General features: G+C 45.2%; 1 protein-coding gene across 2 annotated transcripts in view; it reads right to left on the bottom strand.

The window, feature by feature from the left end:
- The window catches only part of plxna3 (plexin A3), a 129,062-nt gene that overhangs the window by 21,065 nt on the left and 87,997 nt on the right, over positions 1-20,000 (bottom strand). For both annotated transcript variants that reach the window (XM_080764364.1, XM_080764363.1), the window contains exons 14-23: positions 15,317-15,413; positions 13,776-13,966; positions 10,847-10,995; positions 8,103-8,223; positions 7,378-7,514; positions 6,610-6,780; positions 4,117-4,210; positions 3,468-3,587; positions 3,169-3,288; positions 2,908-3,051 (exon numbers count right to left, since the gene is read on the bottom strand). In XM_080764364.1, coding sequence (XP_080620490.1) covers positions 2,908-3,051; positions 3,169-3,288; positions 3,468-3,587; positions 4,117-4,210; positions 6,610-6,780; positions 7,378-7,514; positions 8,103-8,223; positions 10,847-10,995; positions 13,776-13,966; positions 15,317-15,413 — 1,344 coding nt within the window. The remainder of the gene's footprint in view (positions 1-2,907; positions 3,052-3,168; positions 3,289-3,467; positions 3,588-4,116; positions 4,211-6,609; positions 6,781-7,377; positions 7,515-8,102; positions 8,224-10,846; positions 10,996-13,775; positions 13,967-15,316; positions 15,414-20,000) is intronic.

Raw genomic sequence — 20,000 nt, 5'->3', positions numbered from 1 at the left:
CGTAGAGTTTTGTTCTATCGGTGTATTTCTTTGTCTTTCTCTCTTCTTGTCGTATGAATGTTTCAATAGCCGTTATGCTTTAGCTATTGAAAAATATCAAATCTACAAGCTCATAGCGCGGGACCGAGTGGCGCGCTTACGAGCTTGTAGGTCTGATATTTTTTGAAAAATCTAAGAACGACTGACACAGAAACATGGCTTTCTCAGAAAACTGTCAGGATGTAGAAGACATTTTTAGAATCTGATCTCAGGTCAAAATGGTACAAACAAATGAATAATTAAGAAGTAGTGGAAATAGAAGCGATGTGGTCCTTGGGAAGCATCCATGCTAGATGGAACCGAACCACCTAACCTAACCTGGCTCCTTCCCAACTGAAGGAGCAGCACTGAACTATCTATCTCTAAGGGAGAGGCCGCATGCAGCCACCCGGACTGAGGAAACTCATTTTGTGCCGTGTGTATCTTTGGGTCATGACTCACACTCCGTGACCACAGAGAGAGAGAGAGAGAGTAGGAACAGAGATTGAATAGATTGAGAGCTATGCCTTCTGGCTCCGTTCTCTTTCTGTCTCCACGGTGACAAAAAGAAGAGTACGGCTTCTTCTGCTTCTCCGGCTGATCTCCTCCTCCCCTCAAGATACTAACTCATTACCTTATATAATACCTGGAGATATCTTCCTAAACTTTTATTTTTTATCCGTAAGAGGTATTTGGCCAAAGATATTCTGATATAGAGGGTATGCGCGTGACCGCATCATCATCATACCCGGAAGATATGTGGGAACTAGGGGTGCACCGATGTGGGAATGCTTGGCCGATACAGATACCGATGTTAACAAAAACTATCTATTGTATACTGTATTTTTCCAAATGGTAGCCCGTGCAAAATCAATTTGGACCCCGTCGTTTATAAGGAACTAGGCTGCTATTTGCAGTAGGCCGTTATTTATTTCTGCACCGGGCCATTATTTGGTTACAGTTCCTGTCGAGCATGTTTTTTTTTGTGCAAAATGTAAAGTTATGATAAACATATACATACTGTAGCATGTTGACGTTATTGTATGATCAACTGATACATTTTGTACAGGTTTTGATAGTCATTAGTGCTGTCATTATTAATAATGAATACAATTAATATTATTGTATTTATGTTAACATTAAAAATGTGAACCAAATGACATTACTCAGCAACAACATAAGTGATAATTTTCATTGGCAATGAGGGTAATGTGAATAATGACAACAACAATAATAATGTGTAATCTAACGGTTATGTAATGCTATCTCTACGGTGACACTGGGGGGGGGGGGGTGGAATTCTCGTATTTGACTTTTGTTTTGTGAATCTTTTAATGTAATGAGTATTATGATTCATGTTCTGTTGTAAGTAGGAGAGGCATTTATAAGCTTTTAGCTTCTGCCTACTCCTTTTGATCATCTTCATGTTTTGGTTTTGTTTTGTTTTCATAACAGCTTACATTCATTGTCTTTAGATATTGTATTTGAAACTGAAGGACGATCAAATAAACTACACTAAACTAAACATGGCAGGCAAAGCCTTTTGTATTTTTGATTTAATATGGAGAATAGGGGAGCTCTAATTGATCAAAGCCGTATAGATAAAAAAATACATGTGCTCAGTTTTTTAAATCTATTTGAATAAAGGTTGTACACATCAGTGAAATTAACCGCGGGGAAAAAATATAGTAGTACCGCACCACAGCTCATGAAATATAGGCTGCATGGTTAACAGGGCTGGCTTGGAATATCACTGGAATATCACTGGAATATCACTGGAATATCACTGGAATATCACTGGAATATCACTGGAATATCACTGTACTCAGACTCAGTACACTGAACGACACGCAGTCGCTCTATACATCTCCGTACGAGGGTGTATTACCGGATTTGGCTGCAGAGCAGAACATCGGCCACTGCCATCGGTGAAAGTCAAGTTTTTTACCGATGGCAGTTAACGAGGCAAACATCGGCCCCTACCGATCGTCGGGCCGATACATCGGTGTATAAATCTATAGTGGGAACGCCTACTGAGTGGCAAAAAACGACTTACTGGCCTTGACAGCCCATACAGTACATCCAAACAGACCACTTGCATTAAACAACATAAAACAATGTTAAACTCACTTTGCCACTCACTCACTTTATGCATGTGCAATTTTGTGCATACCCTCCATTTAAAATGTGTCCATATCGCTCAGACCCTACACACTTGTCAAAGGCTGCAAATAGGACTTTTACTTTACTTAGGCCCGTCGCTCCCAGTGGAGCATAGGCCATCAACGACTCTTCTCCATCCAACACGGTTTTGGGCCGTCCTTTCCGCCTCTCCCCAGCTGATTCCGTCTCTTCAGCTCCGCCTCAGTGTCCCGCCTCCAGGTGTTCCTAGGCCGCCCTCTCTTCCGCTTCCCCTGGGGGTTCCAAGTCAGTGCCTGGCGCGTTGTACTAACTGCCGGTTTCCTCAGGGTGTGGCCAATCCATCCCCACTTTCTCCTTAGGATCTGTTTCTCCACTGGTTCCTGACTCCCTTTCCTCCAGAGTTCTTCACTTCTGATTTTGTTTGGCCACCAGATCTTGAAAATGCGCTTCAGACAGCTGTTAATGAATGTCTGGACCCTCTGCAATGTCCTCTTAGTCGTCCTCCACGTCTCTGAACCGTAGAGCAGTATGGATTTGACGTTGGAATTGAAGATCCGCACTTTGGTTGTCAAGGCTATCTGTTTAGAGGACCAGATGTTCTTCAGGATGATGAAGGCTGCTCTAGCTTTACCTATTCTAGCTGTGACATCGCTCTCTGTTCCGCCCTGCCTATCTAAAATGCTGCCGAGGTAGGAAAGCAAATAGGAAGCAGACCCTAATTAGCATCAACTGGACCAAATCACTCACCACCAATCTCTGCTCCCCGGTCAGATCTGGCGAATCACAGAGCAGCTGGTTCTCCGACACCGTCAACAGACAGGGGACGTCTCCAATCAGAACGCTGTAGTTCAGGCGGTTGTTGCCGGGGGCGGGAGGAATCAGGTTCTTACCCTGAAGAATTAGTTTACATAAACATGAACGTAAATTGAAGACATGAAGTCAAAGTGAAATAAAACATAAGAGAATGAAACATTAAAAACTATAACACACACGGGCGCGCGTCCTGACCTTGAGGATGATGGGTGACCCTGGCTTGACCTCCATGATGCCTGTGTTCCCCCAGGGGTCAAAGGTGGGGTTGGGGTAGTGTGTGAAGGGGGTGGAGTTCAGGATCAACAGAGCAGAAACCTGAAACCAACACAAGAACGTTTACATTACATACAGTACATGTAATAACAACATTATTAACAAAAGACAACTTTAAAACAACGTGTGTGCGTGCGTGCGTGTCTGCGTGCGTGCGTGTCTGTGTGCGTGCGTGCGTGCGTGCGTGCGTGCGTGCGTGCGTGCGTGCGTGCGTGCATCACCTGGTCCAGGATGAAGCCAAACTCGTCCGGGTGTAGCGCCCCCTCTGGTGGGTTGGGTTTATTGTAGATTAAACCGGGAGCTAAACAGGTCATCACACTGTCATTCACTACGTTACACACCTGGAGAGAGAGAGAGAGAGAGAGAGAGAGAGAGAGAGAGAGACAGAGAGAGAGAGAGATAGAGAGAGAGAATGAAATTGAATACACATTAAAGGTAACCCATTTTGACCTGAGATCAGATTCTAAAAATGTCTGTTTGAAAATGACAGTTATCTGAAAAAGCTATGTTTCTATGTCCGTCGTTCTTCCATTACATTTTCTTTAGCAGATATACGAGTGGCACGCTATGAAATGGGTTAAAGTGTGTACAGTACGGAGTACTAGAGTACAGTGTACTACTAGTTTACAGGGTAGTGTATAGGTTACAGAATACTAGGGTACAGGAGTACAAGGAAGGGTACTAGGGAACAGCGTAGTAGTGTACACCATATAGGATGCACAATACTCTGCCATATAGGATACAATGTATGTGATACTAACTAGGGTAAAGGGTACTAGGAAGCTAGGGTACAGGATACAATGTATGTGATACTAACTAGGGTGAAGGGTACTAGGAAGCTAGGATACAGGGTATATACAGTATACTTACATTAGTGGTCTCTATGCCTCCATACTTGGCTCTGACTTTGGGCTCTTGGATGGTCAGCAGGTTGGTCCCTGTTACTGTGATAATAGTACTGCCACTACACGCACACACACACACACACACACACACACACACACACACACACACACACACACACACACACACACACACACACACACACAGGAAAAGAAGATTTATGTACAAATCTAAATAAGGCCAAATTCAAAAGTTTCCAAACGTTTTCAAAAAGAAATCTAAAATCTTAAAAAATAGCCAACATATACAGATGTGCCATTAATTCGCCATTCATTTTCCTGAAGGTTTTTCCGAAAATGCACGTTTTCCCTGCAGGTTTTTCAAACAATTATTATTGTTAATTATTATTCTGCAAAGAAGTGTCCAGTCCAGAGGAATTAACTCCATCTATTCAGGGTATCTGAACAGAATTAACATACAACACGCCCGCCTTCCTCAAGCTACTACATTGCCAATGGCAGGACATGTGCAGATTCTTTTGCCAGCCAATTAAATAAAGTAAGTCCACCGTGGAGCTAGAGTGAGTACTAAGTGTGCAAATGTGTCTTCTTCCTCTTTGATGTTTGCCGCGATGCCTTGACATCCAGCACCTGGTGGCCTAAATACAGGATGTGTTACTACCCGACCCTCTCTGTGAACGCTTCTCAGACGGCACATCTCTACGTGGATGAAGTGCTTAACCCATTCTGACCTGAGATCAGATTCATACGAGGTTTTCCACTGGACACACACTGGTCTGATTAACCCATTCTGACCTGAGATCAGATTCTAAAAAATGTCAGTCGTTCTTCGATTTTTCAAAAATAGCAGACCTACAAGCTCATAGCGCGCCACTCGGTGGCGCGCTATGAGCTTGTAGATCTGCTGTTTTTCAATAGCTAAAGCATAACATGATGCTAACACCAAAAGGGGTTCCTGTTCAGAATGGGTTAAATACAGGATGTGTACCCAACCATCTCTGTGAACGCTTCTCAGACGGCACATCTCTACGTGGATGAAGTGCTTAAAATGATTGTGATGCTGTATTACTATTAACTACTGTTGCTACTGTAGGAACCCCCCGGAACACCCCCAAGGACCCCCTGGGGGTGCTGTGTACGTGCTGCAGTACTGTTGTAACTCAGCTGTGGTACATTACAGTTAAGTAAGTATCCATATTTATCCACAGTCAGGGCCAGTTCTAGGCATAGGCGAACTAGGCGGTCGCCTAGGGCCTCAACCACTGAGGGGGCCTCATCACAGGGAGAAGATTTTTTTTTCATGTATCCCTTACATGGGCTACTGGCCCCCACCTAGCTTCTTAATTTTGATCTCAAAGTGCACCAGATTGAAGCATTTTCATGGAAAATTTACAATTTTTATCCGGCGTGGCAAAGCAGGAGGGGGGGGGGGCTCTGTATAATATGTTGCCTAGGGCCTCAAAAGGCCTAGAACCGGCACTAACCACTACCAGTTGACCTGTAGTAAGTCTCATGGTCGGGGGGGTAGGACCAAGGGATTTGGGATTTGTTTATAAACATTTTGGTATTTGTTTATAAACATTTTGGTATTTGTTTATAAACATTTGTGATTTGTTTATAAACATTTTGGGATTTGTTTATAAACATTTGGGATTTGTTTACAAACATTTGGGATTTGTTTATAAACATTTGGGATTTGTAAGTCTCATGGGGGGGGTAGGACCACTACCAGTTGACCTGTAGTAAGTCTCATGGTCGGGGTGGTAGGACCAAGTCTCATGGGTTTTGGGATTTGTTTATAAACATTTTGGTATTTGTTTATAAACATTTGGGATTTGTTTATAAACATTTGGGATTTGTTTATAAACATTTGGGATTTGTTTATAAACATTTTGGGATTTGTTTATAAACATTTGGGATTTGTAAGTCTCATGGGGGGGGGGGGGGTAGGACCACTACCAGTTGACCTGTAGTAAATCTCATAGGGGGGGGGGGGGGGGGGGGGTAGGACCACTACCAGTTTACCTGATCATGTATCCCTTACATGGGCTACTGGCCACATGTGGCCCCCACCTAGCTTCTTAATTTTGATCTCAAAGTGCACCAGATTGAAGCATTTTCATGGCAAATTTACAATTTTTATCCGGCGTGGCAAAGCAGGAGGGGGGGGGGGGGGCCTCTGTATAATATGTTGCCTAGGGCCTCAAAAGGCCTAGAACCGGCACTGTCCACAGTCATTTCACAGCTAACAAGCTCACAAGAGTTGTGTTAAACGGATGTATCGTTCAATGCAAACATCTATACATTGTATAATTCCAATGTTAATCTAACATTACATTATACATACCAGTGAATATGTGGGTGTGACTGTGTGTGACTGTGTGTGACTGTGTGCGTGCGTGCGTGTGTGTGTGTGTGTGTGTGTGTGTGTGTGCGTGCGTGCGTGTGTGTGCGCCTGTGTGAATGTGTGTGTGTTTATGTGCCTGTGCGTGTATCTTACTTGAGTATAGTCCAGTTGGGTTCTACGTTGACGATGGTCGGGTCGTCTGTGTAAACGTATCGGATGTCGGAGCTCGTCACCTCGGCCTTGTCAATCATCAGGCGGATGGGGGCGGGGCCAGAGTTGGACTGGGAGGCGGGAGTTACACACACGATCTCCCGAAAAGTCCGTCTGAGAGAAGAGGCGGGGAGAGGAGAGGAGAAGGACGATTAGTAGAGATTAGTAATGTTGGAAAGGCTTTATTTACCCTCACAAAAAACATGCAGTAATCCTGGTCTCTAAACTGCCTCCCCCTGGCCAGCCGGGGCGCCTGATGGAGGGGAAAGGAACTCGTGTTCCTTCCACACGCTACGTCCAACCAGGGAAACCTCAGGCATGAAGGAAGCATGAGTTCAAGTCGTTGCTCTCCCCATGTCCCCCATATGGGCACTAGGTTGGTGGAGGGTGTGTAGAGTTCAGGATCACATTAGATAATTGACACAGGTGAAAAATGGGTTACAAAATCGTAGGATAAAAATTATAAATAAAAATAAGGAAAGGCTTTATTTAACAATGAATTAATTGCTTGCTAGCACGAGTATTGATCATTTAGCATACTTTACTTTTTGACCTTTCAAAATGATCTAAACCATTGACCATCACACACACACACACACACACACACACACACACACACACACACACACACACACACACACACACACACACACACACACACACACACACACACACACACACACACACACACACACACTCTCTCTCTCTTACTTGACAAAGAGACACTCTTCCTTGTGGATGTAGATGGTGACAGAGCTGCCAGCGTCCAGGTGTTTCCCAGAGATGGTGAGTCTGGTCCCCCCAGAGACGGGACCCCTCTCTGGGATAACTCCACTCAGAGAGGGGCTCTACACACCCAGACAACCATGGAGGGAGGGTGGAGATACAAGACAGATGGGAGAGAAAGAGATTCACAATTACGGCAATAACACTGTTAAGACCAGAGTAAATGACATGAACTGTAGTCTAGTCACCAAGCGACGTGGTGTATAATGTAAATGGTCACGTAAATATAGTGACAAAGACAAATTTAATGAAGTCGCACACACACACACAGGCGTTGCTCGGGATCTGGAGCACCCACGGGAGATAGCGAGCAATGCACCGGTAGGACCGTTATAATGCACTGCGTCAGGATGCATGATACCCAGGGGCTTATACCTCATGTGGGCTCATTCTGAACGGATTTCTGTCATTCAAACTCTCTCTCTCTCTCTTGTAATCTTCAAAGTCTGAGCGCCCACCGGGAAAATCATAAATCGGCGCCCACGCACGCGCGCACGCACGCACGCACGCACGCACACACGCACACACGCACACACGCGCACACACACACACACACACACACACACACACACACACACACACACACACACACACACACACACACACACACACACACACGCACACGCACACACACACACACACTCACTCACCACAAAGGAGTAGGTTTGCTGAGACAGAGTTCTGTACTCTGAACTACAGACTCCAATACAGAGCTCCACTGGACCTCCTGGGGAGTGGGGGAGCAGTGCCTCCGACATGTCACACACTATCCTGAGAAACAGACAGACAGGCAGAGAAGACTTTACTAATCTATAAAAACAGACAGACAGGCAGAGAAGACTTTAAAAAACAGACAGACAGGCAGAGAAAGACTTTACTAATCTATTAAAAACAGACAGACAGGCAGAGAAAGACTTTACTAATCTATAAAAACAGACAGACAGGCAGAGAAGACTTTACTAATCTATAAAAAACAGACAGACAGGCAGAGAAGACTTTACTAATCTATAAAAACAGACAGACAGGCAGAGAAGACTTTACTAATCTATAAAAAACAGACAGACAGGCAGAGAAGACTTTACTAATCTATAAAAAACAGACAGACAGGCAGAGAAAGACTTTACTAATCTATAAAAAACAGACAGACAGGCAGAGAAAGACTTTAAAAACAGACAGACAGGCAGAGAAAGACTTTACTAATCTATAAAAAACAGACAGACAGGCAGAGAAAGACTTTAAAAACAGACAGACAGGCAGAGAAAGACTTTACTAATCTATAAAAAACAGACAGACAGGCAGAGAAAGACTTTACTAATCTATAAAAACAGACAGACAGGCAGAGAAAGACTTTACTAATCTATAAAAACAGACAGACAGGCAGAGAAAGACTTTACTAATCTATAAAAAACAGACAGACAGGCAGAGAAAGACTTTACTAATCTATAAAAACAGACAGACAGGCAGAGAAAGACTTTACTAATCTATAAAAAACAGACAGACAGGCAGAGAAACACTATACTAATCTATAAAAACAGACAGACAGGCAGAGAAGACTTTACTAATCTATAAAAACAGACAGACAGGCAGAGAAGACTTTACTAATCTATAAAAACAGACAGACAGGCAGAGAAAGACTTTACTAATCTATAAAAAACAGACAGACAGGCAGAGAAAGACTTTACTAATCTATAAAAACAGACAGACAGGCAGAGAAAGACTTTACTAATCTATAAAAACAGACAGACAGGCAGAGAAAGACTTTACTAATCTATAAAAACAGACAGACAGGCAGAGAAGACTTTACTAATCTCTCAAGACAGATTGTGCAGGAGAGCAGAAACCACAGTGAGCCTTCACTGACATTCATGTTGTTAGCACTCAATCAATCAGAACATTATCACCCATTGCAGGCTCCACTAAATAACATACACAATACAAAAGAACAGACAGATACAATACTGTTTGTATATTAGTAATAAACACCCATGTATTCTAATCTGTTTTTTTTTTTAAACAAAGACAATAGAGGGTATGCGGCGCGTGACATCATCATCCTACCCGGACGTTATGTGGGAACGCCTACCGAGTGGCAAAAAACTACTATCTGGCCTTGACAGCCCATATACATCCACACAGAAAAGTCCTATTAAATTACTTTAAACAACATAAAATTCACTTTGCCATTCACTTTATGCCCCTCTAGTCTATGTCAATACTTCCCTGATCAATGCTACACAAAACCTCACATAGCCCTCACATCTGAACAAATGCCTCCACAGAAGTAAGATAGAGACAGCCAGACAGCCAGAGAGAGAGAGAGAGAGAGAGAGAGACAGAGAGAGAGAGAGAGAGAGCACAGATGTCATAATGTGTATATATAATCAGGGGTGCACACTATTATTTTGGGCTAGTACTCAAAGGAGCACCTGCCCATGTAGTTTGGGGGGGGGTAAAGACGTTCGTATCCTGCCACAACGTTATGCTGCTTTCACACGGGCAGATGCAAAGCTACACTAGTACACCTAGTCACAACGTTATGCTGCTTTCACACGGGCAGATGCAAAGCTACACTAGTACACCTAGTCACAACGTTATGCTGCTTTCACACGGGCAGATGCAACGCTACACACTAGTACACCTAGTCACAACGTTATGCTGCTTTCACACGGGCAGATGCAACGCTACACTAGTACACCTATAGTCACAGACAGTGTCGTCGTTAAGCAGCAGTATATCCCACTGGCAGCACCTGTCCGTTTATCTCTAGCACAACCACAAACGTCCATAACACATATACAATTAATTACTCACCTAATGCTGCACCTAATGCAGGTTCCATGTTTAATTCCAGCGTGTGTAACCTACATTGTCTAAGTGACAGTTTTCATATTGTAAACATGGTCGCTAACGTGGTTTAGCGACTATAGCACTTTGACAGCTCATTTATCGTAGCTTGTTTACAAGTGAAACAGACTTTCTGTGCAGAAACTGCCTCATCAAAATAAGCGGCACTTGTAATGATTAGTCAACACTAGTTTTATTTCTAAGTCTTACTTACAGGACGTTAACGTCTCATTTGAGTTCCTTTTGAATGCCTGTCAGCATTCTCTAAATCCCTAACTGTCTCTCAGCTGGTGCGCAAATGCGCCTCCATGCCTTTGATCTACCGCGCACAAAACGTTTTGATGACATGCGCACTGGCACACCGCATGTGTGCACTCCTGTATATAATACTATATTTAACACACACACACACACACACACACACACACACACACACACACACACACACACACACACACACACACACACACACACACACACACACACACACACACACACACACACACACACACACACACACACACACACACACACACACACACACACTGACCTCTCTGCGCTGATGTACTGTGAGGGGACAGGGTTACATCTGACTCCGGCCACCTGGACGTGGGCGATCTCTCTGACCTGAAGACCCAGGTTCTCCCCCTCTATGGTCACCCTGGTGCCCCCTTCCCTGGGCCCGGTCAGCGGACGGATCTACACACACACACAGACAGTCGTTGCAAATCCGAGCCAAAGTACAGTAACTAAAACCTTTTTTTCAAACTGGAAAAATTGGGTTTAAAAGTGTTTCAACTGGTCAACCAAATGAGATATCGGCATATACGTGATATTTGCTAAGTCTGTTCTTGAGGTAACTTAAGGATAATTTGAGCTTTGGGATACACAGATAAATCGGTGTAGTAGTTAGTGCACTTTGTCTTTGCATAGGGCAGCATGGACCCCACTTTGGGAAGCACTGCTCTGTACCTTACAATTTAGGCATTTAGCAGACTTACATTAAGCAAGAACAAAAAGGCATGGGAATACATCACATACAAAGCATTTATCATGAAACATGCGTAAGCTAAGAACGTAACAGTGGAATATCTATATAATGAAACTATACATATATACTATACTATGCTATGTACTATGAAGTGCTATGACTACATACAATGCAATTATAGTGCTGTCTACATGACATGCTGTAAGTCTGTTTCAAATGCTATCTATGTCTAAAAAGTGCTATCTAAGGGGGTGCTACCTTGCTGATCTTGGGGTGGCTGCAGCAGGTTGTGTATGGGTTAAATACCTTGCTGATCTTGGGGTGGCTGCAGCAGCAGGTTGTGTATGGGTTAAATACCTTGCTGATCTTGGGGTGGCTGCAGCAGGTTGTGTATGGGTTAAATACCTTGCTGATCTTGGGGTGGCTGCAGCAGGTTGTGTATGGGTTAAATACCTTGCTGATCTTGGGGTGGCTGCAGCAGCAGGTTGTGTATGGGTTAAATACCTTGCTGATCTTGGGGTGGCTGCAGCAGGTTGTGTATGGGTTAAATACCTTGCTGATCTTGGGGTGGCTGCAGCAGGTTGTGTATGGGTTAAATACCTTGCTGATCTTGGGGTGGCTGCAGCAGGTTGTGTATGGGTTAAATACCTTGCTGATCTTGGGGTGGCTGCAGCAGGTTGTGTATGGGTTAAATACCTTGCTGATCTTGGGGTGGCTGCAGCAGGTTGTGTATGGGTTAAATACCTTGCTGATCTTGGGGTGGCTGCAGCAGGTTGTGTATGGGTTAAATACCTTGCTGATCTTGGGGTGGCTGCAGCAGGTTGTGTATGGGTTAAATACCTTGCTGATCTTGGGGTGGCTGCAGCAGGTTGTGTATGGGTTAAATACCTTGCTGATCTTGGGGTGGCTACAGCAGGTTGTGTATGGGTTAAATACCTTGCTGATCTTGGGGTGGCTGCAGCAGGTTGTGTATGGGTTAAATACCTTGCTGATCTTGGGGTGGCTGCAGCAGGTTGTGTATGGGTTAAATACCTTGCTGATCTTGGGGTGGCTGCAGCAGGTTGTGTATGGGTTAAATACCTTGCTGATCTTGGGGTGGCTGCAGCAGCAGGTTGTGTATGGGTTAAATACCTTGCTGATCTTGGGGTGGCTGCAGCAGGTTGTGTATGGGTTAAATACCTTGCTGATCTTGGGGTGGCTGCAGCAGCAGGTTGTGTATGGGTTAAATACCTTGCTGATCTTGGGGTGGCAGCAGCAGGTTGTGTATGGGTTAAATACCTTGCTGATCTTGGGGTGGCTGCAGCAGGTTGTGTATGGGTTAAATACCTTGCTGATCTTGGGGTGGCTGCAGCAGGTTGTGTATGGGTTAAATACCTTGCTGATCTTGGGGTGGCTGCAGCAGCAGGTTGTGTATGGGTTAAATACCTTGCTGATCTTGGGGTGGCTGCAGCAGGTTGTGTATGGGTTAAATACCTTGCTGATCTTGGGGTGGCTGCAGCAGGTTGTGTATGGGTTAAATACCTTGCTGATCTAGGGGTGGCTGCAGCAGGTTGTGTATGGGTTAAATACCTTGCTGATCTTGGGGTGGCTGCAGCAGGTTGTGTATGGGTTAAATACCTTGCTGATCTGGGGGTGGCTGCAGCAGGTTGTGTATGGGTTAAGGTACCTTGCTGATCTTGGGGTGGCTGCAGCAGGTTGTGTATGGGTTAAATACCTTGCTGATCTTGGGGTGGCTGCAGCAGGTTGTGTATGGGTTAAATACCTTGCTGATCTTGGGGTGGCTGCAGCAGGTTGTGTATGGGTTAAATACCTTGCTGATCTTGGGGTGGCTGCAGCAGGTTGTGTATGGGTTAAATACCTTGCTGATCTTGGGGTGGCTGCAGCAGGTTGTGTATGGGTTAAATACCTTGCTGATCTTGGGGTGGCTGCAGCAGCAGGTTGTGTATGGGTTAAATACCTTGCTGATCTTGGGGTGGCTGCAGCAGGTTGTGTATGGGTTAAATACCTTGCTGATCTTGGGGTGGCTGCAGCAGGTTGTGTATGGGTTAAATACCTTGCTGATCTTGGGGTGGCTGCAGCAGGTTGTGTATGGGTTAAATACCTTGCTGATCTTGGGGTGGCTGCAGCAGGTTGTGTATGGGTTAATGTACCTTGCTGATCTTGGGGTGGCTGCAGCAGGTTGTGTATGGGTTAAATACCTTGCTGATCTTGGGGTGGCTGCAGCAGGTTGTGTATGGGTTAAATACCTTGCTGATCTTGGGGTGGCTGCAGCAGGTTGTGTATGGGTTAAATACCTTGCTGATCTTGGGGTGGCTGCAGCAGGTTGTGTATGGGTTAATGTACCTTGCTGATCTTGGGGTGGCTGCAGCAGGTTGTGTATGGGTTAAATACCTTGCTGATCTTGGGGTGGCTGCAGCAGGTTGTGTATGGGTTAAATACCTTGCTGATCTTGGGGTGGCTGCAGCAGGTTGTGTATGGGTTAATGTACCTTGCTGATCTTGGGGTGGCTGCAGCGCAGGTTGTGGCGTCCGTGGTGCATCCAGTTCTGCTCGGGGGCGGGGCAGTGCTGGCGCAGAAGGCACTTCCTGGTCTCCGTGCACCAGCCGCAGTCGAAGGTGGGCGGAGCCTTGAGGCACTGGCCGCAGCTGGAGCGCTGGGCCTCGCACTTGTATAGCAGGGCTGCAGCGAGCGCACGCACACGCACGCACGCACGCGCACGCACACACACACAAACACACACACACACACACACACACACACACACACACACACAAGCACACACGCGCACGCATACACACACACACACACACACACACACACAAGCACACACGCGCACACACACACACACACACCATTTAACATTGAGGACAGCGGGAGCAGAAATAATTAATGCTCTATTAAATTTTAAATGAACGGTATTATGAGTTAAAGGACCACTTCACCCATTTCCAACCTTATCATGGTATAATTGGTCCTCAACTAAATCATTACCATAGCTCATTATAAGATGGCACACTTTCCGTCTGCTCCATTGAATAGGGACTCATTGAATAGGGACTCGGGGCACGAGTCCTGCATGCACAGGTCCAATTTTCGAACCCCGCACACGCCCGCACGTGCCCGTCAATCATCAGTTCGTCAATCGATGCCAGATCCGCCCCGCCCGTCAAAAAATGGACACGTTGCCCGCCCCTTGCGCTAATGAAACACCCTTGGTGTTTCATTAGCGCAAGGTTATGACAATAGGCTACAGGCTGCAGCTCGTATAGTGATAATCACAACACGTGAAATGCTACGATAAGGACGCAAGGATTGGGCCGTGATGTCACTGGAGTAGCACAGCAGCAGAAAGAATGCCATTATGACGGGATTGTCAGTAATGTGACATCACTGGCGAATCCTTGGGCATGTGACGGACTTAACTTGTCTCCGCTGTTCAGAAGCAACCCAGCTGCTGTTCATAACATCCTGCAGAACGCTCCGATTAAAATGTTACCCGGCCGGATTTCGTCGTGTTCCGCCCGTCCCCGCACGCGTTAACTTATAACTTACACCCGTTTTGACCCGTCAAACTCGGGTACCGGCGGGGTATCCGACCCGTTGCAGGACTCTGACTCAGGGCCCTATTTTTGCCAGAGCCCTTACCCCTTATTCCTAAACTTCTTTGACTTTTTTACTATTTTGACGCTTCTAGATCGGCTAGGTAAGGTGAGCAATTTTTTAATGTTTTTAAAATAGTGAAATAGAACAATTCACCTATTAAAATAGGTGATTTACAAGCTCACAAGGCGTCATACAACGTGTAGGTCAACTATTTTAAGAGATTTGTTGTAGAGAGGGAACAGAGGTGGGGGCCAAGTTCAGAAGCCACCCGTTCTAGACGTGCTGCTTTAACGTCGACAGAACCAGAACCAGCACTGTTGGGTTTTAGCGACATGTCGTCTCTGTCGGGAGGAAACCTCCAAAACAGCTTGAATACATTTTAGTAAAAGTATCAGATCCAGATCACGTGATCGAGTGAAGTGTCACCTTTCATGGACGTTGGTTTGTCTATGAGGAAGTCACCGTCCCACACGATGGAGAAGTCTACGGGCAGGTCCCCAGTCTCGTCTCCTTCATACCAGTACTGAACACACACACACACACACACACACACACAGAGAGAGAGAGAGAGAAGGATATTATTATCATTACATTTCCATGACTTCATAATCTCCATTTACGGTTTAAAAACCATGTGTGTTTGTGGTCATGTGTAAGACGAGATGCTTTATTTTACCGTGCACACACACACACACACACACACACACACACACACACACACACACACACACACACACACACACACACACACACACACACACACACACACACACACACACACACACACACACACACACACACACACACACACACACACACACACACACACACACACACACACACACACACACACACACACACACACACACACACACAGCTCTGTTCTCATGCAACAGCTACTGTATTTATAACACTCTCACGCTGCATTGTGATTGGCCAAGAGGCATTCTGTGATGGGGCCAATAACCACAACACATCAATCAAATCAGTAAAAGTACAATTCGTTGACACGTTGTCAAGCTGTTGCATAAAAGACAGGAAAAAAAAAGAAAAAGAACATTGTGGTTATTATTGGAACGGCTGTGCTGTAACATATACAAGAACGCCCTGTGAGAGAGCTGCAGCATAGAGACATGAAATACTCTGAAATATTGAAATAAATGATTTATTTATTTATTCTAATCAGTGACGTAGAGTTCATGTTCCTTTTCAGAGATGGCAGCTGCTTTATTTCCTGTGTCACAGTACAGTACAGTACACTGCTAACGCTAATCCCATAACCCTAAATACTGATAGCATTCAAAATCGACAAGAACAAAATGAATGTTTTGCTGGTTTAGCCCAAAACAAACAGTATAGAAGAGACAGACAGCCCAAACTGGACAAAATATTGGACCCGATCGTCACAACAATAAGCCGCATAATCTTCCTAACATTCCGACACAAACATGGCTTTATTCAGAGAGAAAAAAAACAGGAGAAAAAAACCGTTTTCCTTTATCCCAACAACACACACTCAGTAGTAATATAAACGTAGGACATTCGTGAGATCTGCCGTTAGATCGCCCACTTACATCCTGGTCTCTAAACTGCCTCCCCCTGGCCAGCCGGGGCGCCTGATGGAGGGGAAAGGAACTGGTTGGAATAACGTGTTCCTTCCGCGCGCTACGACGTCCAACCAGGGAAACTCCCCCCTGTCAGGTGTAAAAGGAGCAACTTGGACACTCAGGCATGAAGGAAGCATGGAGTTCAAGTCCGTTGCTCTCCCCTTGTCCCCCATATATGGGGACTAGGTTGGTGGAGGGTGTGTAGAGCCCAGGATCACATTAGATAATTGACACAGGGGTGAAAAATGGGTTACAAAATCGTGGGATACAAATTATTTAAAAAAAAAAAAGATCGCCCACTTACAGCATGAGACCAGATTTTGTGTGGCTTGGGCTATCGTCCTAAATTAGGTCTGGTGATATTTTATTATTTTTCTCTCTCGTATTTATTTATTTCTACTGACCTCAATTGCACCCCAACAAAAAAAAACAACTTGAACTTTGAACATTCATTATTGGATTTTCTGTGGTTTGGGGTTTTCTGAATAATAATAATAATTAGCCTCAGAAAGTGGTCCGCAGGCAGAATGATTTGCTAATTGCTAATTATTCAGAACACAGAAACCAAAGGTCACCAGACCTTTAAAGGGGGAGTGTCAAAGCCCGAGATTAACATTGCTGATAAGGTACATCACGTGGTCTGAATGAAAACAGTTTCAAACGACACGTGACTATATCTCAGGCTCTGACGTGACCTAGCATCTAGCCGAGCTGAGTGGCTAGCGCAGTAAAGGCTAGTGGTTTTGAGGTAACCTTTTGCGTCATACTAGGTGAAAATATCATTAAAAAATTATTTTATTGCTTTTATTTATTCCTTACAATGACATTGAGTTGACGTGGAAGTTTTAGCGTAAACTGTTGCATAATCGCAATTTCGCACTCGGACTTCCAGAGAGCTGGGATGCAGCCCCGCTCACGACCGTTTGTCCCCTCTCACCGCCGGGGCACAGAGAGCTGGGATGCAGCCCCTCTCACCGCCGGGGCACAGAGCCTATTCTGTTCATGCAGGCTGCGCAGTGCCTCTCTGCCCCGCATTGAACTGGGCATGTGTGTACATACACACACACACACACAACATTGTTTCTTCATGTGAAATGTTTGTTTATGCATAATGAATTCATGAGTGAAAAACATTGTATGGGTCAGACCCGAATAGTTCTGATGATCCTCATGGGGGCTATCCGCAGCCCCGCCTCCCCCCCCCCCCAGCGGTGAAAAAAAAGAAGTTGATGTTTTCTCGCGTTTACGTGAAGCTAGCGGAAAGGCATTTACGTGGATTTCATGTGTCCCGACCTAGACCTAGAATGCCTGTGATCATTTAATTGTACTTCGTACTAGTCTATATATATGATATATAAATGCCGAGTGCACTTGCATGCCTATGCATGCATTCTAGAGGCAAGTCCCATAAGGAAACTGCCCCTGCAAGCGACACCTTTTTATTTATTTATTAGGATATTTCTATAGCATGCGCGATTGCGCTGCTCACTTGACAGCCTTCTCTAGGCTACTCGCAGTGCAACGCGTTGTGAGCTTGTAGATCGGCTCCCGTGGACTCGCGGTGCATGTTAAAAAACAAACTCACAATTATAATAAGAACATTATAGGCCTACACTTATCTGCATTCTGCACTGTACGAATCCAACGTTGTTTAGTGTTGTTTAGTGAGTCAGTTCTCTGACTGTCGGTGTGTGTGTGTGTGTGTGTGTGTGTGAGAGAGAGAGAGAGAGAGAGAGAGAGGGGGGGGGGGGGTCTCGCCCCCCCCATATCGGTGTGTGTGAGAGAGAGATAGAGAGTGTGTGTGTGTGTGTGTGTGTGTGTGTGTGTTGTGTGTGTGTGTGTGTGTGGAGGGGTATAATATTTGATATACATAAAATGATCACCCATACAAGTTGATCATTATAGCCTAAATAACGCTATGTCAAGTTTCATCATACTTCTGGTGGCTATTTGGAGAGCTCCAAGTTGTGCACGGAGAGAGAGAGAGAGAGAGAGAGAGAGAGAGAGAGAGAGAGACCGCCCCCCCATATCGGTGTGTGTGTGTGAGAGAGAGAGAGAGAGAGTGTGTGTGTGTGTGTGTGTGAGAGAGAGAGAGAGAGAGAGAGAGAGAGAGAGGGGCGGACACAGGTTAGGCCGGCCGCTAGAGTAGTCACAGGCAGTGTACTGGTAACGTTACGTGAAGCTCCAGGGCTCCGTGAGCCCTGTTCAGCATTTAGCCGGCTGAGGGCGTGTCAGCGGGGGGAGACAGATAGACAAGATAGGTACGATGGAGCCCGTCGCGCGGAATTGCGATTATGCAACAGTTTTCCCTAAAACTTGGACGTCAACTCGGTGTCATTCTGGCGAGTTTTTTGTAGCAAAAAAGTAATTTTTCCACCAAACTTTTACCCAGCTATGAGGCTGAAGGTGGCCTCAAAACCACTAGCATGAGTTGATAGCCACCAGGAACGCTAACTCGCAGAGCCCAGAGCCGCTCTGACATTTAGACCAGATACAAGATCAATTTCATTGGTCAAATTGAGCTGGCCCGACTTTACGTCACAATCTAGATGCTAGCGCTAATAGCCTTAATAGCTTCCCGAGGGGCGTGACATCCCCGCTTTAACCCATTCTGAACGGGAACCCATCTTGGTGTCAGCATCATGTTATGCTTTAGCTATTGAAAAATAGCAGATCTACAAGCTCATAGCGCGCCACCGAGTGGCGCGCTACGAGCTTGTAGGTCTGCTATTTTTGAAAAATCGAAGAGTCGACTGACATTTTTAGAATCTGATCACAGGTCAGAATGGGTTCATCAGACCAGTGTGTGTCCAGTGCAAACCTCGTATGAATCTGATCTCAGGTCAGAATGGGTTAAGCATCTTTACTACTCCTCGTCTTCTTCCTTCCTTTCTCTCGTTATCTCTCCTCCTTTCTTGACTCTTTTCATGTCAATACAACAATAATAATATAATAACTGCAGTGCTTCCCAAACTTCTTAGCTCAAGACCCAAAAGAGAAATCAGAAGTTTGCCCGGGACCCAAACTAGTGAAAATAGCAGATCTACAAGCTCCCAAGCACGTCGCTTCACGCACACATTGTGAGCTTATAGATCTGCTATTTTCATGACTTAGAAATGACTGGGGGGAGATTTTTTTTTTAATTCATGCAACGTTTAGCTTTTTTGGAGATGGGTTTTTGAAAATGTTTTGAAATAACAAATAATTAAAAGCAAAATGTAGGAAACGAAAAAAATAAAAGGATCCCATAACAATGTGCCCAATGTCCACAACTGGGTCCCGAGCGACCCAGTGTGCAGAACCGACCCACAAATGTGTCCCCACCGACCCAGTGTGCAGAACCGACCCACAAATGTGTCCCCACCGACCCAGTGTGCAGAACCGACCCACAAATGTGTCCCCACCGACCCAGTGTGCAGAACCGACCCACAAATGTGTCCCCACCGACCCAGTGTGCAGAACCGACCCACAACTGTGCCCCGACCGACCCAGTGTGCGGTACC

Source organism: Protomyctophum bolini, assembly GCF_963924005.1.
Source record: "Protomyctophum bolini genome assembly, chromosome: 5".
In the NCBI taxonomy this organism is placed as follows: domain Eukaryota; kingdom Metazoa; phylum Chordata; class Actinopteri; order Myctophiformes; family Myctophidae; genus Protomyctophum; species Protomyctophum bolini.
This window is presented reverse-complemented; position numbering and strand designations above follow the sequence as displayed.